Raw genomic sequence first — 25,648 nt, 5'->3', positions numbered from 1 at the left:
CGAAATCGTCCACCTCAACTTCAAGCACACTGGTTTCAATTTGCCTCGAACTGATTTCAAAAAATTTAAAAATATTTAAAATTATTAACTTAAAATGTCAAAGAGAAAGAGTCGTGCAAAGTCAATGTTTGTAGAACCGTCAGATTTAGTGTTTGAGGACGATTCCGATCCAGATGTTGCATTTAAAATCGTGAATGCATCACTAAAATCATCGGAAGTTAAAAATGATGCAAATAAACAAGATGTTGATACTTCTGGTGTTAGAATCTCAGCTAGAGCTAAAAAGCAAAAGAATATCTATGATCCAAGTGAGTACAATGGTCCGGTACATAAGAAAAAGAAAGAGGCAATTGAAATGGCCAATATTTTGGCGGCAACGAAGAAAAGTCTTTCTCCATTGAAATTAGCACCACCGAAGCCGAAAACTCCATCCAAAACGCCATCGAAAGCTCCAAAAGTACCTGTTTCAGCACCCAAGACGCCGCCAGTTCCTAAAACACCGAGTGATGTGAAGAAAAAATTGAATCTGGATAAGCCTGAAACTAAGCCAGAGCCAGTAACTGCAACATTAAAAGTTAGCAAGCCGCCACTTCAAACAACAGTTCCTGCACCAATGAAAGAAGTGACGAAAAGAGCTACTGGACGTAAAAAGTCTGTTAATCAGCAACAACCGCAAGTAGTAAAAGCAGAGAATAAGACAATCACTGAATTGACTGAACGCGATCGTTCTGCAAGCACCTCAGGGAACTCTGAGTTTGAAAAGGCATCGACTGTTGAAATGGACGAAAAAACAATTCCTGACGTAAGCAAATGGACATCCGATGACGTTTATAAATATTTTGTTACTCAAGGATTTGACAAAAAGGACGCACAAAAAATGAAGGAAAATGAGATTGACGGAGAAGCTCTTATGATACTTAATCGAAATGACTTGAAGGAGCTTCAATTAAAAGTTGGAACCTTTGTAAAGATGTGGAATCGTATTCTTACCTTTCAAACTGGATCTAATGACTTCACACAAGGATGGAAGTAATTTTGAACAACAAATACCTGCAATAGATAACTTTTAGTTAAGGATATTAATTTTATGAGAGAAGAAAATTTATAAATTATGTAAAAAATCATATACATAAGCTAAGAATCATGAAACTATTAATTAACATACATTTTGTCATAAATCCAGTAAAATTAACGGTTAAAATTTTAAATTCAAATTTTCCTGCGAAATTGAATTCGCCTTGTAAAAACAAAAAAAAACCGACAATTTGCGTTTGTGAGGATATTAAGGAAAATTATATGAAATAAAGAGAATCGCAACATTTAACATAACTTAAACTATCTAGTGATACGTGTTTGTTCTTAATTCCTTCAAGTAATATTGAAATAATATCAAAAAGTTAAGGAATTTGTTAATTTACACAATTTAACCTAATTTACAGTAATGAAATTTCGTGAAGTTATAATTCCGGATTATGCTGGCGAAGAATGGAAGGATATAAAGCTGAATATTGGTGGAAGTCATAGCACATTACAGGATATCAAGGTACAAAAGCAAGCAGCTGGATTTTGCTACAAAAACGACGAGTTTATTCGTAATCGCTTTATTTATTGGAGAACTTGCGATGATACAGTACTGGAACTGAGTGAAAATAGCTTGGATGTTAATTTAAAGAATAAGAATTTAAGATTAACATTTGAGGAATCGCCAATATTATCAGTTTTCATTAGTGAGAATCAAGATCATGTTATTATACTTGTAGCTACAATCAGTAACATCCATCGATTCCAATTTATTCATCCTCGACGGAATATCGGTGCAAATGGAGAACAAAATGAAAATTCCATCTTTAGTTCGATTACACAAGAGTCTGTAAAAGATCCAACATCATATTATACTATAAGTAACTTATTGGCACAAAATGTTCCTCACTGTGCATCCTGTTACCTGTCATTAACTAGTGAGGAAGCATATTTTGCAGTAGCTCATACAAATCATCTTCTACTGTTCCAAATGAACTGTTTTACTGGCCATACAGGAGTTACAGAACTGAAAAACTTCCAAATGTTTCCGAAAATCTTTAGCAACTTGACAGACGTAATTCGTGGAAAGAATAATGTTAATGACAGTAATTATGTTACATCTATGGTATTTGATACTGTTGGAGGAGAAAATGTACTTTATGCACTGTATCGTGATAATCATATTAGAATGTGGTCGACAAGAACTGGACAATGCTTATTTACTTTGAATATATTTAAGGACAATGATGAACGAAGAAGTCAAGGAAGTAAGTAATAAACGCTTATTTATGTTATAATCAGTCTAACTAATTAATTTTACTTGTAGCCCAAAACAACATCCTTAAAAAGTCAACAACATCAACATCAATTTGCGTTTTCCTGTCCTATGGAAATGGTTCTGAATTTCAGCTATTAAAACCAACATGGGATGGTGCCAACTCATTTTCCATAGTTCCAACAAATCTCATCACAGCACCTCAATTTGATTTAGTCGATTTTGAGCTCACTGATCAGAAATTGTGGGGATTGTGGTGTAATTCTGAAGGAGACATGCACATTTCCACTTATATTTTGGAACCAGCATCTATGGAATGTTGGAGAACTGCTATTTTGGAAGGAATATCAGGAAAGAGACGAACAGTAGAGGCTGAAATGGATGCAAAACACATTTACTGCTCAAATATCTTTCGGCCAGGCAAATTTCAAGCATCGACGATTTCTAAGGCATTAATGGTAAGGATTTGCATTTTAATCCTAAGATTAATCCAACGATTTAAATTAATCCCAAGATTAATGAAATTCAAACTAATTAATTTTCTAGATGTTCAGTCGGTCAACAAATTACAGCGATGCATTCACACCAATTCACATCCTTAAAGAGCGAGTTTGTCAAGCAATTGATGCAGAGATTCAGAATGAGATGAAAATGCACGATCTAAGCGAAGACGAGTACATTGAAGTAGCTATCAATAATTGGGAGAAATTTTATTCATGCTGCGAGCAATATCACATTGCAGCACATCAAGCAGTCGGAATTTTTGTATTGGATTCGCTTGATGCTGTTTGTGTCATTAAGACGAGTCTAATGTCATTTCTCAGACCATGCGATATCATCGAAAATATGCTATTATCTGGCTTATGTCCAGAAGAATTTGACAGTGACGACAGATTAGAACAAGATTTAGCTAGTCTTGTCAAGACATTGTATTATTTAGAGAATAATTTGTCTATGGATGTAAAAATAGAAATATCCAATAATCTCTTCAAGCTTAAAATGGCAAATGCCATAATATCTGACTTAATATCACAAATGAGAAGCGAGGATGATTGCGATGTTTCAATTCCAAGAGAACTGATTGAAGATGTTGGTGAACGATTAAGATCTATAAGAGATGTCCAGTCTGCAATTAGTGTATTGCTTAATTTGCTCAGACTTGATAAGAATAACTTTAGTGATGATGAGTTCAACGATGAGCTGACGACTTTCCAGAAGCAACTCTTTGGTGGAAATTATGGAAGTTCCTTAGTGTCTGAGACTGTAAGACAAATTTCATCAAGTCGATTTGCAATGTGCAGGAACTTGTTAATTGTCCAAAATATTTTAATTGATGGATTTTCATTAAATTGCAATGAAGCTGAAATAATCAGATCCAAGCACATCCCAGAAACTGTCATTTTCCTTCAATCTTATTATGTCATGGTCTGGATCGGTGAGGATGCATTTGCAGCACCACAACCAAAAGCTAATGTTGTTGGATTTAACACACAAGGTGGATATAATCAATCATCTTCACTTTTGCAGCTATTTGTAAGGAATAAAGGCTTACAACAGGCTCTAAAATTGTTCTTTAATACGGATCAAATGGACGATGACGATTATGAGATGGACAACTTCTGGTCCAAAAATTTACTTAAAATTGCAAGCTTCATTGAACGTTTTATTTGGGCAATTTCTGGACGTTTTATATTTGGCGAATGGCTATCGACAACACAACAGCATTTACTCATTGAGGAATATGTGAGATTATTGAATGAATGGTGTGAATACAATAGCTGCTCACGACAATTTGTCCTTGGATTATCATTTTTGGAGACAGGCGAAGCAAACAAGGCATTTGACATGTTCATAAAGTCAGCAAAGGGAGTTTTATCGGAACCATTTTTATCAGCATATGTTGGTGCACAGGAATTGAAATCCAGCAATGAAATCCTCGCACAATATTACCTTAAAGTTATGAGACTATTTGAGAAATATGAGATATATGATTGCGTCATAAATATTGCAGAAATAGCAATTGGAACAGCTAAAGATAATGATTCGCAGCTTGCAATGTTTCAGAGTATTATATTCAATAATCATATGCATTTGAAGCACTACGAGGAAGCTTACCATTCATTGATTCATAATGTTGAATTGTCACGACGTAAAGACTGCTTACGGCAATTGGTCATTATGCTATTTCAAGAGAAGAGATTTGACATACTCATCAATTTTCCGTACAATGGTCTCGAACAGGATTTACAGAATATTGTCGAGACGAGAGCTCGATCAATGCAAATTGAGAACAATGAACACTACAACTTCCTTTATTCATATCATATAAAAACAACTAATATGAAGAGAGCATCAGTTGTCATGTATGAAAAGGCATTACGTTATTTATATGAAGGTGGTACAGTTGAAGCTTTACAGCATCGTTATAATAGCTTATTAGCATGTTACAATGCACTCTTACTTGTTGATATTGAGTATAGATGGTTAGCGAAGCCAGTTATTGAAGATCCAAAGAATGATGATGATGTTGATGACGTAATGGACACTGAGTCAGCAACACAAATTGAAGTGATTGATATCGAGGAAATAAAGAAGGAATTGCTTGTGGCTGAAGCACTTTTATGTGTTGCAAAAGCAAAAGATTTAAAATTAATTATGCAAATGGGACCAAAGGAATTGGTTGTGCTGTTATCAACACAACGTTACTATACGAATGCATTAAAATTAGCTAAAGGATATAAACTCTCATTGACGCCAATTTTTGAAAGCTTAACGCTTGCCTGCATAAAATCATCAAATATCGAATTCAATGACAATCTTGACTGGCTCAATCAAAATAATCTTAGTGATTTGACGTTAACAGTAAGCTTTAGTGAAATGCCTTGGATATACTTACGAAAACTACTTGATGAAGAAGATGTTGATATGGTGTATTATCGTGATGTCGTTAAGCATATTCTAGCGAATCAAGCATTTATTCCACAATGGCTTTTGGATACATACAAAAAGCATAAAGCTTCTGAATTACTTTATCTCTATCTTCAATATGGACGACTTGATGAAGCCGCTGAATTGGCAATTGATTTTGTTCGAGCATATCTTGGATATGGAAATGAATTATTTGGATTTAAACATTATGTCGCAAAGACTCATCCATCATTTCCAATTAACACAATGGATTTGTTGCTGTATCATTTGAAGGCTCAAGGGGAGAAGGATAAACTTTGTCAGGAGGTTTGTAATCTAATTAAATCTTAAAAATTTAGTTCAAAAAAAGAACCTCAACAAAATTTAAAATTTTGAACTAAAATTTAACGGATTTCAAAATTTTGAATTTAGTATCAGTTCAAAATTTTGAAATTCGTTGAATTTAGGTTCAAAAATTCAATTTTAAATTAATTCAAAATTTTTGAAATCCGTTAAGCTTTAGTTCAAAAATTGAACATTGACTAAATTTAAAATTTTGAAATCCGTTGAGTTGAATTTCTAAAATTGAACTTAAAATCAATTCAAAATTTTAAAATTCGTTGAATTTTAGTTCAAAAATTCAATTTTGAATGATTTCAAAATTTTGAAATCCGTTAAACTTTAGTTCAAAAATTGAACATTGACCAAATTTAAAATTTTGAAATCCGTTGAGTTGTAGTTCAAGTTTTGAATTTTTCCGTTCAAGTTTTGAATCCGTTTAAAATTCAAAATGTTTCATTAATTAATTAATTTCAATTTATTTCCACAGAACTACGACTTACTCAAAACATCAATAGATGAGTACCTCAAGACAGCCAACACAATGACACTGGAAAGTATGGTCATGTAAAATGGAGGCAAAAACAGCATTTTTTTATTGTCTTAAATTGTCACATTAAATTTATTAAACTTGTTAGATTATACATAAGTTCTTACAATTCTATGAGAAATAAATTTTTTTTCATAAGTTTCAAGTTTTTTTTGGTAAAATTTTGAGTTAAACTTAAATTTATTTATTTTTATGATACTTATGTTACTTCCAAGCAGCTCGAACTTGGCTTAATACCCTCACCAGGTATTTTAATGTTGATGTTTTGTATGATTGAGCTCGGATCAGCCGTATGTGATCGAGAAATGTGTAGATTCTTATTATTATTATTATTTCCTGAACTATTTGAACTTTTCCATGTTTTAATTTTCACAAAGAGATTTTTATATGCATTTCGATACTGCGATGATCCAACAGCATAAATAATTGGATTTATGACAGCCGACGACCATGCAGCAACAGATGCCATCACATGAAATGCTGGATATTTCATATCTTTCTCATCAAATACATTCACTAACATTAATGGAAGGAAGCACATTATGAAACACAAAAATATGACCAACATCATGATTGTCAATCGCAAATCATTTTTATTACGGAAGAATTTTAATTTACTTTTATTCGGACTCGTCGTATCAAATTTATTTAATTTGGCGTGCTGCTTACGTACTGTATTAAATATACACGAATATGATAGAATTATGATGAAACAAGGCAATAAAAATCCAACAAGAAAGATGAATGTTTTTGGTGATTTTCCATCCTTTTTGAGTATTGTACATGAGAATGTTTTTGGCTCGTGACCAAGCTCGCCCCATAGTCCCGACAGTGGAAAGAACTGAAATGAGATGGAATTTTATGAGAAGAAATTCAGCTTTGAAGGTCGATTGAGGCACAAAATATTCGACAGATGACACATCAGAACTTCTTATCAATAACAATAAAATCTACTTAACGAGTATGGAATTTAAATGCAAATGTTGAGTGGATGTACTTATATGGCTTGTTGATTCATGATTTTAATGGCCAAGAAAGCAATTAATCACTGAATAAACGGAAGTTGGCGTAACTATGACACTGGTGGGAATTGAATCCGCGTTCTAAATATCTACTGAGCTACCAAGGACTGTTAAGGAGCGTGGTACAGCTCTTATCCATGTTTTGGACCAATCAGCAATTCCAACACTGAAGTTCCATCATCACTAACTCCGATGCCTTACACTTCCATTTATCAATCCCCACAAACCACATGATCAACAGTCACACTCAGCACACGTCTAGAGCAATTACTTTATCACCAAGTACAAATCTCAAATTAAACATGCAACAGTCGTACACTGCACACGATTATTGCAATAAACACAAAATTTAAAGTCAATAAAATGTATAAAAATCGCACAATGCACACGATTTTTGTGATAAAATTCACAAGTCACATGATAACTGCTGCCTCATGCTGCTTTCAATTCAAGTCTTCCTGTCATGGAATTGAATATTTACGTGACTTTGTGGATCGTTCTATGGATGTGTCATCGTTGGGGATTGTTCACAAATGATGTAAATTGGATATTTTGGTTGCTGGACCTAAAGCAATCACGACCAGCACACTGACTTAGTCTTAGTCACTAGGACAGACGCAAAATTGCGTCTTACTACTAATACGGCATCCAAGCGACAATGACAACTCGTCGGATTGTTCCACTCGGACATCCCATTGGTTAACTCCTTGAACCTCACTTGTGAACACTCCCCAACACTTAAAATCCTCAAAAGATAATAAAATTACTGGATATAAAAAACCTACCATAATTAAAAAGGCAATAAACCAAGCACAAAACAATTGAATAATAATCAATTTAGTTGTGTAAATTTTCGGATATAAATGTTGAAACGTGATGAGGATGTATCGATTGATAGTCATGAGAATCATAGATAACATTGAAATGCATACGTTGCTGTAGAACACAAATGGAAATATTTGACATAGAAAATCACCGAACGTCCATGCTTGATAATAGTATCGTACAGCTTGCATAGGCATCATTATTGCGCAAAATAAAAAGTCTGAGAAGGTGAGTGATAGTAGAAAGGATGTGGTTGCATGCTTTCTGAGTCTTTCGCATTTTAGTAGAGCTATGATTGTCAATAAATTCCCTGCAAAACAAAAGATCCAGTCATCAATAAATTCAATCAAAAAAATCTTCAAACTCACCGGAAACACCAAAAATGCAGAACAGAACAGCAAATGCGGATGCTGCATAGCACCAATCAGCTGGATAAACAGGTTCCTCCGACATTACATTGGCAAATTCTGCTGATTAAGTAAAATAAAGCGTTGATGAGTATAAAAGTCATTCCAAAACTGAGTCAGATTGTTTAATTTTGATGCTGTATGGACAGTAAATCAAAAATTGGCTCTCGTGAGAATTTTTGGAAATTATTCATCTCTCGACAATCCAAATGGATGATCATTTTCTGCGACAAATTATCAATTAAAATGGCCATAAAAATGGTAATAAAATTTATTTCGGAAGTGCTAGTTTTCTGTTTTTCGAATTATTCATACTGTTCAAGGCTGATCATATACATACAGTAGGTTAATAAACTTGATTACGCATTATAGTCCTATTTTGTACTGAGTGTATTATACACTCATGTAAGAAGCCCTTAGAAGAAGGGTTCGAGAATTACATGCAAGTAAGACCTGCTAACGGATTGCGCATTGATGATTAAGTTGAAATGAGGTATTACACCAAAGTTCCGACTCGTGTTAAGCCTCTGGAAAGGCAACAAGAATATGGAAGTCAAACTGAGTTCATATATTGAGCGACATAAATAAACTGGAAGCTGTCTGCAAATCTAGCTCTATTTTGTCACTTGGAACAGTATCCCAGCTCGATCTAAATGTCAAACTCGAAGAAACACAAAGCATGCTTACGGATATGCTTACAAAACTGAGAATCCTCAATTACATTGATTGAATATACTCATCATATTGGTGAGTATTCTCATTGCCTTTTAATGACATGGATTACTAATGGAGCTATTATGTCACTTGGTAACTATATTTTATTCCCAATGCATTCCACCTCTTCGTTATCTAGCCTATCAAAATTGCAATAAGATAACCTTCAATGCCTGTAATCAGAAAATTTAGGGAGAATGTGAAATCACACCAGCAATAAAATGCGGGCTTAGGATTCGTTATCAGTACATATTTCATTGGGCTAGCTCAGTTCTAAAGCTATATAAATAAAATATAAAACAATTCTTTAATCAACAAATATAACACATTTTGTGGGATCAAAAAAAATCACAGAGGATCTAGTCTGGGATATAAATCGCGAGAAAAAAAGCAGTTTGAGAGATTATCAACACATTATGTTCCGAACAGCACATGATGTTATTCTGATGGGTTTGTGATTGCTGATTTCGACCAATTTTCATATCGAAATATGCGGTTCATCGCATTTTGCTTCTTGAGCGTATTGCTTGTACAAGAAGCACAAGGCAGAAGCTAGGACACCGCCAAGTCGCTGTGTTAATGGTAAGCACATAGTGTCGGATGATTTTGATCCATTATTAAGATGATAAGTTAAATTGAATTATCACTTAACCTACTATCCATTAAGTCAGTGTTGATCAAACTGTGTGCCGCGGCACATTAGGGTCGTAGCTTATCACCAAGCTGTGCCTTAGCACAAAAAGTTTGTCTAAAACTGCATTAAGTAAATTAAGAAAACTGCTTGAAATCCAGACAAAATGTCTAAACATCAATATTTAGTTCCCCAATAAATTCTTTGGTCACTGCCTGTTTGTGACGCGAATAATAAAATATTTGATGTATGGAACATGATTTTAATAATTTTTATTTTACGCTCAACACATACAGAATTTTGCTATCATTTATGCCTCCCCAAAAATAGACATATTTACATGAGAATCTGAACATTTGTCCAAATATACACAAAGCTAACAAAAGAGATATTTTTATCGCAATCGGAAGTGCGACGATTTATCACATTTTTTTTTTTTTTTTCATTTTGGCTAATATGAACTTGAAGTTTTTTTGTTTGCTTTTTGAGATTTTCTCTTCTTTCTTTCTTGACATTACATTTCGTCTTTTGCTTGTCTATCCACAGATGTTTCTGCTTAATGATGCGACCTCTGTTCCCGCGAGAGAGAAATATGTAATGGAATGAATTATGTTGCATTAAGGAAATTGGATAATTCTTTTTATCCACAAACAAATTAATCATGTCAATTATTAAAGTCGGTTTAGGTTGTTTTAGGGATTTTAGTTCCCGGGAGGATCAATTTTGGGGAATAATTCATGAATTTGAATTTTGACGATTTTTGAAAATTTGAATTTTTGGAGTTCAATTTGTGAGCTTGAAGAATTTTGAATTTTTGAAAACCGTTAAATTTCAAATTCATAAAATCCGTAAAAATGTAAATTCTTAGAGTTCAAAATTTGAACTTGAGCAACTTAAAATTTTTGAAAACCGTTAAATTTCAAATTCATAAAATACGTTATAAATTTAGAACCTCTAAACAACAATTCCAAGAAATTGCTGCTTTATGCCTTTCCTACATGATCATCATTGAACACAAAAATCCATATAAGTGATTAGCCTAGCTCGTTTAAAATTCCAGATGCATACTGAATGAGCTCATATGGCTTTAATAAATTTATGAGACGGTTATTGTCGAAAATTTCGCTTTCTATTTATGTATGGTTCATGAATTAATATGTTAATACATGGCGCTTCTTCTTATGTTCTTTTTTTTGTGTATTAATTCATTTTGTTTGTCTTATTTCATATGCCACACAAAACGTAACATAAAGCATGTTGTTGCTTATTAAAATAATTCGTTCTTTAATGTTTTTTGTTTTAGATTCCATAGAAGTATGGTGAAGGAAGCAGATAGGCGGTAAATGGATTTAATGTTATTCAATGTTTGATTTATGCTGCTCGTAATTCAATTAAAAATTTGTTAAGAAATATGATTTTCTGGTGAGACCAAGGTTTGTTTTGGTTTTGGCTTACTTTGATGTTTTCAATATGGAGTTCTTAGAATTTTTAGGGATTATTCTATTAGATTGTGGTTAATTATAGTCGAAAACTGTCTTAAACCATGGAAAACCAGTAAAAATTCGAGATTTGAGGCAAAAAAGTCGTTAAAAATTTGAAATTCATAAAAAGATGCAAATAATGCCGTTAAAAATTTAAAATTCATAAAAAAGATGCAAAAAAGTCGTTAAAAATGTAAAATTCATAGAAAGATGCAAAGAAAAGTCGTTAAAAATTTGAAACTCATAAAAAGATTCCGAAAAAGGACGCAAAAAAGTCGTTAAATTTTAAAATAAAGATGCAAATAACATGTTTTAAAATCCAAACAGCCGTTAAATTTACAACATCCGCAAATTATTTTTGATTACATAAAAAATTGATTGAAAAGACTGCAAACATCTGAATCCATTAAATCCAAAATCATTGTCAGCTATCAAAATAAATGTTTTATATTCCATTTGATTTTTTAAAACTCATGAGACTAAACATTTGATCCCATCCATAATAATAATTTAAAAAGTCAGTACGCAATGTTCCATATAAAAAAAAATTACTTAGTTTAATTAATTCAATGAGAAAAAAATTAATAGAACAATAAATTCATTTAGAAGAGTTCCCTGCTTACCATACATCTATTTATGGCAAGTAATGTACAAAATAGTTACATGAAACAAGTTTCATTGAAATTGGAATAAATAAAAATAAACAGAATCAATTAGTCAATTCATGAACCCCAACAATTTCTGACATTCTCATTTTTCCATATCACATACGTTTAATAATAACAAGACATTATATGATGAAAATGCATCAAATGCACTTCAATAAAAAATAATTCAGTCTCTTTTCATCTTTTTTTTTTTAAATTAAAATGCAACATGTAACAAAATATGCATCATTAAAGCATGTGAATCATCTTCTCAAGTGTGTATATCTTCTTACAATATTCATATCCCACTTGTAGGAAGATTGACAGAAGTAACAGCAATGGAGTGATCAACAGACACAAACAATCGCATGCTTTTCATTAAGTGATAACTGTTGGATGATATGAAATGCATTTTCTTGATGGAATTAGAGTTTTGATGGGATTTGGAGAATGTTAATGGAAGTTCTGGTTCTGAACATAATTCAGAATGGACTAGAATCAACTTTTTCATACAAAATCCGAGTCAGTCACTAGTTTTAGTTCTAAAGTTCGATCTGTTAACACCAGACGTTCAATTTGACATTAATTCCTATCACTGAACAGTCCACAAAGACACAATGAAGTTTCTTAAAGCTGCATTTGATGACCATATCAATATAAAGCCACAAATCATTTATTTTACATGTTTTTGTATCAGTTTCTGTTGACAATATGTCAACTGTCATTTAATATTCAAATTATATTTGAAACTACCATTAGTTGATTCTCCCCTTTAATAGTTGTTAACCCTTTCATATAAATATTTAGTCTGATTTAGAATTTCAAAGAATAAACATCTCATTTATCAAATCCGTAAGGAAGTTCTTCTTATTATACTTATCAATAAATAAGCATTGTTGCTTTATACTCCAGCAATTTCGTACAATTTCAAACAGTTTCTAAATAACAAATCCCTTATAAATCATTCTTAAATGACAATCAAGTTCAAAACTCCTACTTTCATCAGAAATACACAAACACAACCTACCAGAAAGTCTCAATACTCAAGAATTTATCCAGATTTATCAAAACATTCCGAGATGATCATGAAAAAAAGAAAATAGAATTGAGAAGATATCTCTTACACAGGAAGATATGAGGATTCAAAAGAGTAAACATCAATAAAATTTGTGTTAGCTTGGCAACCTGAACTACGTCACGATCGAAATGAGAGTGAAATTTAATTCTCAATCAACTTCTGTGTATTTTTAAGTTGGTTTGTACAAAACGATTTTGATGATTTTAGTTGAAATTCTTCAATAATGATGCTGATGCATTTGAATTGTTTTTGTGAAATTAATTCGAAAATTGAATTTTTGGAGCAGGAATTGACTTGAGCCCTACAATCAATGCACAATCAAAGAGGCAGTAATTAGTGGTTAAAAAAAATTTAAAATGCTTTATGATCAAAGTTTAAATTTTACCGACTTGACCCACTAGTCCGATCCGGTTTTGCTATATTTCATGCAATTTACCACAATTTAGATCACAGTAAATTTATTTAATAGACAACATCACCAGAATTGCTAAAAATTCATCATTGGGGGAACAATAACCGACAAAACTAGTTGAGAATACATCAACGGTCACTTGATATTTGAATTATATTTTGAACTATGATTAGTTGATTCATCCTTTTATAGTTGCAAACCCTTTCTTTAGAATATTTAGTCTGCTTTTGAACTTCAAAGAATAAACATCACATTTATTATTTACAATCATTAAGGAGTTCTTAATTACAATTACACTACAGCTACAATAGCTTAAACAACAGAATATCAAAATGCGTCAGTTACGCAGTCTCGAAATCTGTATTTTCCTAATAATTAATGAGAATGTTGATATTTTTAGTTGAAATTTTAGCAATACAGTCTACTACAATGAAGTTAATATCTAAGTATTGTTTATCAAAGATCAGTGGATATGCCGTTGACTTATGACGCTCAGTGAGTATGGTGAAATAGAGTACAGACGTCATAAGGCGATCCCCTATTCAATTCTAGAACAAAATACTCTTAAAAACGATGAGCATTTAAGTTAAATTTAAAACCAGAGTAAAGGCGTTTGTGAACAAAATAGAGCAATTCAATTAAATCCTTCTGCATGATTTTTGTTTATATTTTTTCATGCCAGACATCCAGATTACAAATTTTTTGTTCTAAAATTTTAAATATTCACTTTTATTAAAACTTAACAAAATATTTAAAGACTTCACTAGTCAGTCAACTGACAACTGTGCCTTAATCACTAAATTCTAATCACATTTCTATTTCCTAAGGTATAAAAATTAATTCATTTGACACTTTTAAAGCCATTAATAGAAAAAATTTACTTATTCATGTGCATTGGAAAGGATTTCAATCAATGAATAATAATTAACTTCCGTTTATCGTTAACACGCGGCCAATTTCGAATTTGTATACGATCATGGTAAAAAGAACTTCATCAACTTGTATGCTCACACTCTTAATTTCCCATTCAATTTCCTTTTGTCTGCGACTTTTTAAACGCCAATCGAATAAATCTTTTTAAACTGTTTTGTTCGTTCACGCACGACAATAGCTGTATAGTAACTGAAAATTCACTAGTTTAGTGGTTGGACAAAATCACATAGCAGTCACAAAATGCCTATAATCCATGAAATACCGCAATTTAATTAAATCCATCGCACATTCGACATCAATCAAAATAAATTTAAATTTATTCTGTATGTGGGTTCTGAAGCACTAAGTCACTTGATTTTCAACAATTTAGACGAGAGCGATGGTGTATTTTTTTTTTTTTTTGCTCTCTCTTCATTCCATTCAGTGTTTTATATCAATAGACACACTCGTTACTTTTTATTATTATTCCACAAAAATATAAAATTCACAGACTTTAATTTTTTTGTGTTAATCCGTACGATTCAATTGACGATATAGAACTGACGAAGTGTGTTTATGGAAAAAGAATTAAAAGAGATATCATGCATATGTAAAAAGGAAAAGGAGGGAATGAGAGAAAGCGAGAGTATGAGTGAGCGAGATGGACGGATTGGATTTTTTGTCATGATGAGTGTTTTGTATATTTAATTTTTTTTTATTTTCATTTCTTTCTTTAATTTCCTTGGAAGACAAAAATAAAAAATTAAAGAAATGCTCGACCTTATCGAGCGACTTTAGCGCATTTTTGAGCCAGTCATCAGTAATTGACACGATTTAATTTGAATTTTCCATTAAATTGATAAACTTGAATGAATTTTGTGTTACAACGGTTTTTTAGAATTCAAATTTTCTAACGGATGCTAAAAATTCAAATTTTTTGGAAGCAACGCTTTAAAATGTTTTTGTTTTTTTTTTGCTTATTTAATGAAAAATCATTAATTAATGTGCATCGAGATAGTTTTGCACTTCCAAACCAATTGATACCAAAACAACTCGATAGCATAGAGCTAATGCTTCAAACTAAACCTTTCGACGAGGTCTGGTTGCCGAGATATCATCCCTTACCCAGCCAGCCACACAAAATGTATTATTAAGCGCCCTTTTTATCTCTAAAATGTGCTAAAAAGAAGTTCTTTTATGAAATCATATGCATATGAAAATTTATTGCTTATTATGGTTTTACGCGCAAAAAAAATTAATGTTATGTGGAGATGATAGACGAGAGAGTTGGTGTTTCAACATTACTCGGCAAGTGGCTGATTTGTTGTGTATGGTTTTGGAGTTTTTGTGACTGTTGGTGACCGTTGGTGTTGAAATGTTAAAATCATCGCTAATCCAGGCGGTAATATGATGAAATAAAGCATTAAGAGATTTTTTAATTACATTTAGGGTTGCAAAATTCAAATTTTTCATTAATGATCATGAGAATGGGTTACAAGCTTTTCCGAGCAGTACAGGGAGTTTGCTAGAACATTGTTATGCTGTCGTATCTACGGTAAGACACGATGTTGTCCTAATGGCATCATGACGACTGTTTTCGAATCATTTCTATGTGTTGTTCGGGTTTGCTTTGAAAAATAATTTAGTGTCATATACCCAAATGGAAGACTTTCTGTCCATTGGTGGTGAACGCCTAATGCATGGCAATGCACGAGGATCTGGTTATTACATGTGATGGCAAAAGATCGCACGGTTATCTAGACAACTCATGGAAGGGAGCTGTCGATCAAGACAGTATTGCACTTAAAATCGGTAATGTGCAAGCTGTTTCCTCTAGTTTTTGATAGTCCTTGGTAACATATGACTTCCCATACATCAGACTTGATCTGTACGACCAGTCTTTACCGTCCCTCTTAACTACGCCCCTGATATTGCGACATTCCGGTAACCATATTTGAGCTAGAAATTGCTTGCCAAACTATAATTCTACCAAGTCTGAACTCCCTTTTTGACAGCAATTCAGAGTTAACATAATTATGACATCAATATTTTTCCATGAATCAACTGAGGAATCAACATGATTTTACCACATGTCTCTAATAAATTTCAAAAAATTTAGTTTCAGATTTGCGAAGAAGAATCAAGAAATTCTGTTTAGAAATTGACAAATTATCTTACAATTTGAGAGACACGCGTATGAAGGCAATGTACTATTTATGTCTCTAAATATGCCAACATCATGTTTTCTGGCAATCTTAGCTTTAATTCCATATTGTTCAAAACAGAATTTAGCAAAACTCTATTTCGACTCGAATTATGAATGAAAAAGTTAAATAAAGTCGATGACTATATAAAATTCGAGTCGACATCGACTTGGAACTCTGGAATTTAGTTTGTTAGAATTTAGTGGCAAGAACATTGAATGCTACTTGTAATCAATCCCTAACTGCCATCTTCTTGTCTTAATGAGAACCACCAAAAAATACCAATTTTTGACTGCTGTAGACCTTGACTCTACTTTTACAAGCCTTCTTATTCTTCACCGTCTCGCAACAATTTCTAAAGAAAAATTCATTTAAATATCACAAGTCATCATATGCTCTAACTTTATGTTGATATATCAAGTCTCTTCAAAAAATAAATGAAAAATGCAAGAAAAACAGAAAAGAAGGAAAGAAAGAAGAAGAACAGCATAACAAGAGATTATTATTCACAACTCAGCTACTGCCTGCCTCATTTCTTGTGCATTTGTCATTGTATTATAAATTAAATATTTAGGAATATGAAAAAATAAACATAAAAAAAAATTTATGAAACAATATGTGGTGATTGTTTTTTGATGAGCTGCATCTGCTGCAAATTTATTTCCTTGTCTGTTATCATATGAGATGCGGGTCTGAATTGTGTGAATGGTACAAACATTTGGATATGAATTCTAGTATTTTTTTCTAAATTTCAGTGCTAAAACTGTTTAATGAAGCATTGTGCTCTGTTGAATCTACACAAAATTGATGTTTAATACAGTTTCTATACATTAAAACACTGTAAAATACTTTGAACAAGTCTCTTTCCATTGTCAGTTGTATTAAAAATATTTTACAAATTTAACGTATTTTTAAAATTTAAAAAAATCTACAAAATTGCATTACCTGCAATTAAAAACTCTACAAAATAAAATATGTCATCTCAGAATGTTTACAAAATTGATAAAAAAAGTGAATTGAGTGAATAAAGTGATTATAAGTGATAAATTTAAGTAACCAATACAAATATCCAATGAAATCAATACTGATGGCATCAATAAAGTCTCAAAGTTTTTAAATATCCTTATAAAACTGAAGAAAATTATACAAAATCGAGGTTTATTTAGTTTAGTAGAATTAACCGACTGAAATTAGAAACTTTTAAAAAGTTTCTAACTTTGTCACTAGATATTTGTAAATATAAACAAGAAGCATTTATTGAATGACTCATTCCTTATCTTCTTTTACGTGTAGAACGCCAGTGAAAATTTTTAAGTAAATTAATAATTTAAAATTAAAATCGCAAAAATTCAGTCAAGTTATTTGAAATTCTTGGTAAAAAATTAGTGATACTGAACATGAAGGCCATAACACCTTTAAGAAAAAAGAGTGCAGCTTTTCCCCGCGACATGAACAACTTAATAGGAACATTCCAAATGTGCTCATTTTCAAATGGAGAAAATTATTATTCCTGCTATATCCATAACCAAAACATCAGTTCCGATGGTGATATACAAATAAGAGGAAATCATTCATATCAATTTACGGATGATCATGTTCATAATGTTTGGATTAGTAACTGCACAATTACAAAGATACCTAAAGGAATAACAAAGATATTCCCAAATATGAAAGTTTTTGAGATCCGGAACTCAAAATTAGACAAAATCGAAAAAAATGATTTGGTTGAGTACAGAAGCCTAGAAAAGTTTTGTTGTATTGAGAATCCAATAACTTATCTACCTGGCGACTTATTTGAAGGTTTTGGAAACTTGGAATGGATTGAATTTTGGGGAAATAATTTGCAAATCATTGAGCCTAATATTTTAGATGGACTAACTAAGCTAAAGTATGTAGAATTCTCAAGAGATCATCATGCTAAGCGTTTCTCTATGTATCCACGACTAAGTTCAAATGCCAGCTTGGAAGAAATTAAGAATGAACTTGTGAGAAAATATCCCCAAAAGCTCAAAGACGTACAAAAACTGGAAGATTTGGTGAATCAATTAAGGGAAGAGAATGAGAAGTTGAAGGAGGATGTGATAAAAGTTCAAGGAATTCAACTTAAAAGTGAACTATTTGACGACCTGAAGAAAATGTTGCAGAAAAATGAGCACAAAGATTTCACAATTAACATCATCGGTGAGGAATTTCGCGTTCATAAGTTCCTCTTAGCTGCACGCAGTCCAGTTCTAGCTAAAATGTTTCTTGAAGCGCCTGATGCTGAAAATTTACGACTTGTTGAAATTTCACCTGGCACTTTTAAGATAATCTTAAAATATATTTACACTGATGAGCTTCCAGCCGAGAATCAAGTCAATTTCCTGGATCTTTTTGCTGCAGCCGGTCGATTACAAATAAAAGCTCTACAAGATTATGCTGCAATGAAAATTTCTCCTAGAATTAACGCTCATAATGTGCTTGATATTTTAGAATTGAGTGTAAAATATGGACATGATGATTTAAAGCAAAAATCTTTTGAAATACTTAAGAAAAAGTATGCACAAATGCCTTTAAATGACGAAATATTGATGCAAGCTGAAAAGTTAAAGAAAATCATTGACAGCCTGAAGAAAAAGGAAGAAGCAATAAGAAAATTGGAAGAAGAAATTAAAACTTTGGTATTGGAAGAATAACCGTCATTTTAAATTTGAATTTACTTTTTGAATTTAAAGTTCAAAAATTGAACTTGGTTTATTTACATTGAATTTTTTGCTAAAATTTAAATAAAATTATTAAAAACTAATTAAAAATTGGAACTTTTATTTACAATTCAGTAGTTTTTAAGCCTGTAGAAAAATACTGTATTTGTATTGTTCGGATTAATGCATTAAAAATATAAAATCAATAAACAAATGCATCATCAACATCCAATGGTAAGGACTATAGAAAATTCTACCTAATTACTCCATCAAAATTATAATTTATGTCAAAAATAAACAATGCATAATTTGCAAATTCAAATGTATATCCTGAAGCATTCATTTCTGCGATTAATTAATGTAACACACATTTCATAACCAGAATATTTGGTCAAATCATCATGGTATATTCTTCATACCTGATCAATATTCACAAAATATGAAATATAATTACATTTTGCGTGTAATTACATTGTGGAAGATTGTTTGTTGAGCTCCAAATATGAAATTACATCAAATATCGGATAATTATAGCCAAAGTTAATGCATCATAATATCACATAAGGTCATAGACAATGGCTATCTATTTCATATTCGACACCACACAGAACGATTTCAATCAGAATAATAATGATTATTCATGTCCATTTCTCATACTATAATAGTACCTTACAAATCAAAATATGGAAGTTGAACGAAAAAATTGTATGCAGCTATCTACTGCCAATGGCCATGCTCGGTAGTGAAACTGCTCGTTGCAGAATAAAAACAACGTAAATTGTACGAAAAATTGTCGATTTTTTTGTTACACAGAAAGAATTGACGATTATAAACATGTTTGACATGTTTTTATGCGAGACATAGCCATCATTGACACATTTCGTTGCTATGAATTTTTCATTTTTTATTCGTACTCATCTCAAACATGAGAATAAAATGCTAGCGGGACCTATTTGATTACAAAAAAATGTATCGCAGCACAAATTTGTATGTAAATACTTTAAAAATATATGATATTAAGCTCGTGGGATTTTATGACATGTCGTGTAGCATTTAAATGGGAAAAAATTTGCTGCGGTATTTGTGTGGTTGAAGATTCAAACGCATATTTTTCCTATTATTTTTTAAACAAATGTTGATACATATTTTGTTATTGACAATTGTGGAATATTGATTAATCCTATTAGTGTGAAAAATGGTTTGAATTATTGTGGGTGGATGTAGAAAATCACATACATAATAATTACATTTAGCAATGTATATCATGAATGAAACAAAACAATTCCAAACATTTGCATTAAGAATTCATTAAATTACGATGGATTAGGACAGTGATGCACAAACTTTTACTTTTCGTGGCACACCATTGCAATGGTAAGTCTTGTCTGAAACCGCACTCGGCATATACTTACTTACTTACTTCCTTGGCGAAGGCGCACGAGGGCCAATTGCCACATTTAGAGATCGTCGAAAGCTGATTCTGTCTTTAGATGCCTTTTGCTAGATTATAATTCCCAGCACCTTTGCTTCGTTGTTCAAACATTAATCTCTAGAAGGAAGCGATCGATAGGGACAGCATTGTATTTGGTATTGATAATTTTCAGGTGGAAGCCGGTGATAGAAACAGCTTTTAACGACATTTGAGGCCATGGATCACAGTTGACCTGTATGGCCATCGAAGTGTGCTATTTTTAATAGTTACCTAGTTTACGGACGTTCTAACAAGTTTTTTCATCCCAATTCTGTTCCTTTTCGAGAATTTATGCATCTTATCTTATCTCTTAGATACGTGATCCTAATTCACAATTAAAAGCTAAAGATTCACAACATTTCGAGATTAAAAAATGTTTAGTAATTTTGGATGCGCCAGACCACTGCACTCAGAAGACTTACAATTTTTTGTGGGATTTGAACACTCGTTTGGATGACATTTTGTCTATAGCATTCAAAGGACCTTCCTGTATCAAAACTAAACTCAATTAAATTCATTCAAACTTTACTTCCGCATCCAATTTTCAAATATGATATAAAACTCCACTAACCCATTTCACCCACAAAAACATTTATCGCGAATTTCGTTCCTCTTTTAAAAATATCCAAAAGAATTTCTCACATTCTCATATTTACTTTACCGCAAAAAATACTTTTCTGACTCAACTTGAAATATTTTTTTTACAATTCTCATCACGAATTCTTCCCGAAAAAAAGTATATATCTGCGGCTTCTTCTCCATCCAAACAATAAGATTGCAGTAATTATCAGATTTTCCGGCGCCAAAGCGTGAAAAAAAATCCCAAAGAATGAGAAAATTAAATTGCGTAACGTTGAGACTGCGAGAGAAAGGGCATGTAGAACAAGAAAAAAAAACTAATTTTCCACTCGCATGACGTTGTGCTTTTTGTGTATGTTTTGGATAAAATTTCAAGTGTATTTCCATTCATTCTTGCAGATTAGTACGCAAAAAATTTTATGAAAATTTTATTTGCAGTTGTTGTCAAGAATTTCAATTCATGCAAAAGATTATAGCAAGGGATGGACATAATATTGATTGTTCTCAAAGACAGCAATAGCTTGCTAGTCTGCGGTTGTCACGTTCCATTAGTCAGGGCTATGTTGTGGTATAGGGTGAATTACCCGATCGGCACAAATTACTCATTGCACGCAAGTGGCCCATACATGGCATCCAAGTGGCAAATTTCATGTTAACTGACATTTATATTGCCAAATGAATGCCACCATCTGGCTACCATGAAAAACATGTGTTGATCGGGTTAGTGACTTGTATACTTAGAGATCAGCTTTGATCCATGGCCTCTCTCAGTCAGCTCGGTCATGGCCCTAGCGATCAAACAACTCTTTAATTACTCACCCCTTGGATATATAATTAATACATTTCTGTCGACCTATTGTTGATTTATGGTTTTGAAGCTTTTTGTTAAAATTATTTTTCTTGCAAGTCATTTTTTTGGTGAAGAGCTTCGCTGAATCGTAAAATTGCAAAAGCTTTCCTTCTAACATTACACTTGAATTAATCGGTTAGTTAGTCATGAGTCATGACGGGACTTAAAATATCTTACTTTATGTATTTTTTACAATTTGAATCTTTCTCTGTTAAAATTCACATCCTTACTAAAGTGCAAGTTGAAAATGGTTTGCTGGGCGACAATAATGTAGAAGACTCCGTCGCGGATTCTCTTGATGACTGCCATATGACATCATGACATCCTTATGGAGTTGGTAGACTATTTGAAGACAGTAAAAAGTTAAGTAACGATCCGCTTAAAAGCTCCGTTTCAAACCCTTCTTCATTTGTGTTGCTCGGGTATATATGAAATTAAATGAGGGTTTAGTGTTATTCCTTTTCATCGAGCATTTAAGGCTAATTCGCTGTTGACAAACAAAAGATTGATAAGATTGTTGTTATGAATCTATGTAAATCTTCAAGTGTCAACAACACATTTGTCATCTGTACAGTATGTCTTGTGGCTAGTCAATCGCAACTATTTGGCAGATATTTGTGTTGCCTGAGCAGACTGGAATTTGGGGCATCGATTCATTTATAGGCGTATCTGCCAATTGTAGAATAACGTTCTTTGATCCAGTGGTTGGTCAACAGATCGGAAATCTTAATTACATTTTTATGAGCATGTAGATAGGTTCGATTCCTACCATAGAACGATCTTTCAATAATTACATAGAGTTCTGTCAATATGACAAGGATTCGTACAATGCTTACAACATTAAACTATTTTAAGATTTAACAATGCTTTTTAATTCCGACAGCAATAATTCTGAGCAGCATAGTTGAAGTCTTGAACTAAATCTTATAAGAACTAACTTTAAATTACAATTTTGTGTCATATAGAAAATTAGCACTAAGTAGATCTACTCGAAAAGTAATATTAAAACTTATCCATCCAAAATCTTCAGTTTCGTACTCAATCATAACTTGAAAAATTGCTTCAACAGCATCACAAAAAAATCCAATTTGCTTAAAATGTGTTTTCTATTGCTCCCCTAAAATAATAAAATTTTGATTCCACTATTACACTAGAGTTGGCAACATTCCATTGCATTTCGTTTCAGTTACGTACTTTAACACAAATTTTCTCATTACAAAATCTGATGGCTTACAATTTTGAGCATTTGCCAATTCAATGTAAGTAGCGGGGAGATGAGCAAGCATAAAGCATGTAGATAAAAATCAAAGAGAATAAAAAAAATCTTTACATAGACTAAGTGATGAGCGATAAAAAATTTATGTCGAAATTACAATAAGTGTGGCGATGCTAATAGCTTTTATGTGCTGAAAGCTTTTGTGAAAGTAATTTGAAAAAGGAAGCTTGTTAGCTCTGATTTGTGGATATGTAGTATGGTAATTGTATGCTCATTAAAACATATATGTTAGTATTAACTGGAAACTATGTGAACTCTAGACGTATGAGTGGTAATCGGATGTAAGAGTACTTGACAGTAAATGAAGTCTTGAAGCGATGCAGAATGCTTTTGATGTGCTTGGAGTGATTTTGAAGACAAAGAGATACTGATAGGGGTTTCAATCCCGGGATCCCGCATCCCGGGATCCCGGGATCCCGGACGTTTTTCCGGTCCCGAAATCCCGGGATTGGAGAAGCTTCAATCCCGGGATTACGGGATTGAGAATTCATTTGATGTTGATACAAAAACTTCAAGTTTAAAGTCTAAAATTTTGAAAAAATTAAGAACCGCACGTTTGAAAATCATGTCTAATAATATAATATAGTAATTTCATCCACAATTTTTGAAGTTAAAGTTAAAAATGAGGCTTTACAGTATCAAATAACAAAAATTGATTGAAACTATTTAAAAATTCATATTAAATTTTTAATATTTTGAAAGGCCAGAAATTAAATTTATTTGTTTGTAATTTCTTAAAATTCTGTTAAGGCGTACCAAAGATTTCAAAAATTTAGGTAAATTCTGTGTTAGTTATGCTTTCTTGATATCGGGATTTCCCGGGGAATCCCGAAAAATCCCGAGATCCCGAAATTTCTATTCCCGATCCCAAAAATCTATCGAAATTGGGATTTTGAGAAAGCATGATATTGACGTCTTGATTTCGGCTTTGAAATCACAAATCTTGGCAATTTTTTGTCATTAATTTGTTTTGTTAACTATTTAGAACACATTTTTGTGTACTGGAAATGATTTTTTTTATCCTCAAAATTTCTAATAAAACTATTAGTATTACATTTGCACTTGAATTCGACAAAAAACTTGATATTTTTTCCATCATCCAATCCCGGGATTAATCCCGGGATCCCGGGATTGAGATTTCAAATCCCGTAATCCCGGGATTGAGATTTTGTCCCGGGATTGAAACCCCTAGATACTGAGCAGTTTTGTGATTCGGATTTGCAAATTTATGTATTAAAGAATGTCGAACGGAACCATTACACAACATAGTAATGGCGTCGTATGATGTCCACTTTAAGGAATCTCGGTATTGAGATCAAGACTTTCCCGTTTCGGTCTCAAGATTTGTAGTTTTGCTTTCGACTCGATAATTCGTCAAAACCAAGACTTCGGGAAACCCTTATAGACTCTGCTAGTTCCTTAGTCCTCAGTTCGGTGTGACTATGCCGTGTTGCCAGAATCTACCAAATTCAAATCTAAACCAGAGTCATACCAACCTGTGGAAAATGAATTTCACCATTTCTACAACGTGTGTCTTTAAGGCTCAATTTTAAGGTCCACTTACCTCACTTTTCCCCCTCAAGTCATCATTCAAAATAAATCACTTTATCTCCATAAGTCTCCCAAATTGTACAATAAAATTAAAATTGTTGGCATCGAATATTTTTCAAAATCAAATAATATCCTTTATGCCATTCACGTTTCTCATCACGATAGCATGAAGCAAATTACGATCAAATATAATAAGATTCCGTTCGATTTAGAATTGATTCAGAATGTGTTTTTATGGCTGAAAAGGCATAGCTTCAAATTTTGCATGAATAGAATTTGTATTGATAATTTTAAAGCATATTGATTTTTGAGATTTGAGTGGTTCCTCGAGTGGTTTTAAGAATGGAAGATGAGTGCTGTACCGATCAGCATACAGTAAAGTGATGAACCTATGGCAGAAATTTTAAAATGGCACAGAATGACTTTTTTGATGGCGGCCAAACGATTAAAAACCATCAAAAGCTTGAATTAAACCCAGAGTCCTGACCAGAGTAGACAAAAATACATTTGATGATGTCAATGTCTATTTGACATGCAGTTCTAACAAGTTTGGTCCATTTGGACTTAGAGCCTTTGGTTGCTGGTCGATTTTGCCAACTTTCATGATTCATAGAAGTGTATTCTCCTAAAAATCTACATTCCATAACACAAAAGCATGTGAGAATCTTGATTCCTTCATCAAAATGACATAACGATTTACTTTTTTGCTTAAAGTCCACAAAAACAGCTTCTCGATTGGCAAGTTGCGTTTTTTATAGCTCCATATGACGTATAAATCCTCTCATCAAGTCAATATCATAAATTTTACTTCATAT

General features: G+C 32.5%; 3 protein-coding genes across 4 annotated transcripts; 2 read left to right on the top strand and 1 right to left on the bottom strand.

Annotated features, from left to right (window-relative positions):
• The first annotated feature begins 1,236 nt into the window (after positions 1-1,236).
• Positions 1,237-6,253, top strand: Nup160 (nuclear pore complex protein Nup160). The gene is made up of 5 exons (XM_070635624.1): positions 1,237-1,372; positions 1,440-2,288; positions 2,348-2,754; positions 2,843-5,530; positions 6,033-6,253. The coding sequence occupies exons 2-5, from the start codon at positions 1,442-1,444 to the stop codon at positions 6,111-6,113; spliced, it is 4,023 nt and encodes a 1,340-aa protein (XP_070491725.1). The 5' UTR covers positions 1,237-1,372; positions 1,440-1,441; the 3' UTR covers positions 6,114-6,253.
• Positions 6,139-14,761, bottom strand: Tre1 (Trapped in endoderm 1). 2 transcript variants are annotated; one of them, XM_070635626.1, is made up of 4 exons: positions 14,321-14,761; positions 8,308-8,409; positions 7,900-8,249; positions 6,139-6,933 (listed from the first exon to the last, which is right to left on the bottom strand). In XM_070635626.1, exons 2-4 carry the CDS (start codon positions 8,390-8,392, stop codon positions 6,292-6,294), a joined length of 1,077 nt encoding a protein of 358 aa, XP_070491727.1. In that variant the 5' UTR covers positions 8,393-8,409; positions 14,321-14,761; the 3' UTR covers positions 6,139-6,291. The 2 variants fall into 2 exon arrangements, with proteins under 2 accessions (XP_070491727.1, XP_070491726.1); XM_070635625.1 differs by having other exon boundaries at positions 8,308-8,406.
• A 2,749-nt stretch (positions 14,762-17,510) lies between these two features.
• On the top strand, positions 17,511-19,100 carry LOC139087034 (uncharacterized). Its single transcript, XM_070635721.1, has one exon. It carries the CDS (start codon positions 17,823-17,825, stop codon positions 19,098-19,100), a length of 1,278 nt encoding a protein of 425 aa, XP_070491822.1. The 5' UTR covers positions 17,511-17,822.
• The last annotated feature ends 6,548 nt before the right edge of the window (positions 19,101-25,648 follow it).

The sequence above is a fragment of the Chironomus tepperi genome, unplaced genomic scaffold, assembly GCF_022539635.2.
Source record: "Chironomus tepperi strain 1889 unplaced genomic scaffold, CSIRO-AGI_Ctep_v1 contig_93, whole genome shotgun sequence".
Lineage (NCBI taxonomy): Eukaryota > Metazoa > Arthropoda > Insecta > Diptera > Chironomidae > Chironomus > Chironomus tepperi.
This window is presented reverse-complemented; position numbering and strand designations above follow the sequence as displayed.

Bases quoted from the DNA above. Each gene is read 5' to 3' on its own strand.
- Nup160 (XM_070635624.1), top strand. From the start codon at position 1,442: ATGAAATTTCGTGAAGTTATAATTCCGGATTATGCTGGCGAAGAATGG. The intron at 2,289-2,347 runs GTAAGTAATAAA...TTTTACTTGTAG, and splicing joins TGAACGAAGAAGTCAAGGAA to CCCAAAACAACATCCTTAAA. The intron at 5,531-6,032 runs GTTTGTAATCTA...TTATTTCCACAG, and splicing joins AGGATAAACTTTGTCAGGAG to AACTACGACTTACTCAAAAC.
- Tre1 (XM_070635626.1), bottom strand. From the start codon at position 8,392: ATGTCGGAGGAACCTGTTTATCCAGCTGATTGGTGCTATGCAGCATCC. The intron at 8,250-8,307 runs GTGAGTTTGAAG...TTTGTTTTGCAG, and splicing joins CTGCATTTTTGGTGTTTCCG to GGAATTTATTGACAATCATA. The intron at 6,934-7,899 runs GTAGGTTTTTTA...ATCTCATTTCAG, and splicing joins TTATTGCCTTTTTAATTATG to TTCTTTCCACTGTCGGGACT.
- LOC139087034 (XM_070635721.1), top strand. From the start codon at position 17,823: ATGAAGGCCATAACACCTTTAAGAAAAAAGAGTGCAGCTTTTCCCCGC.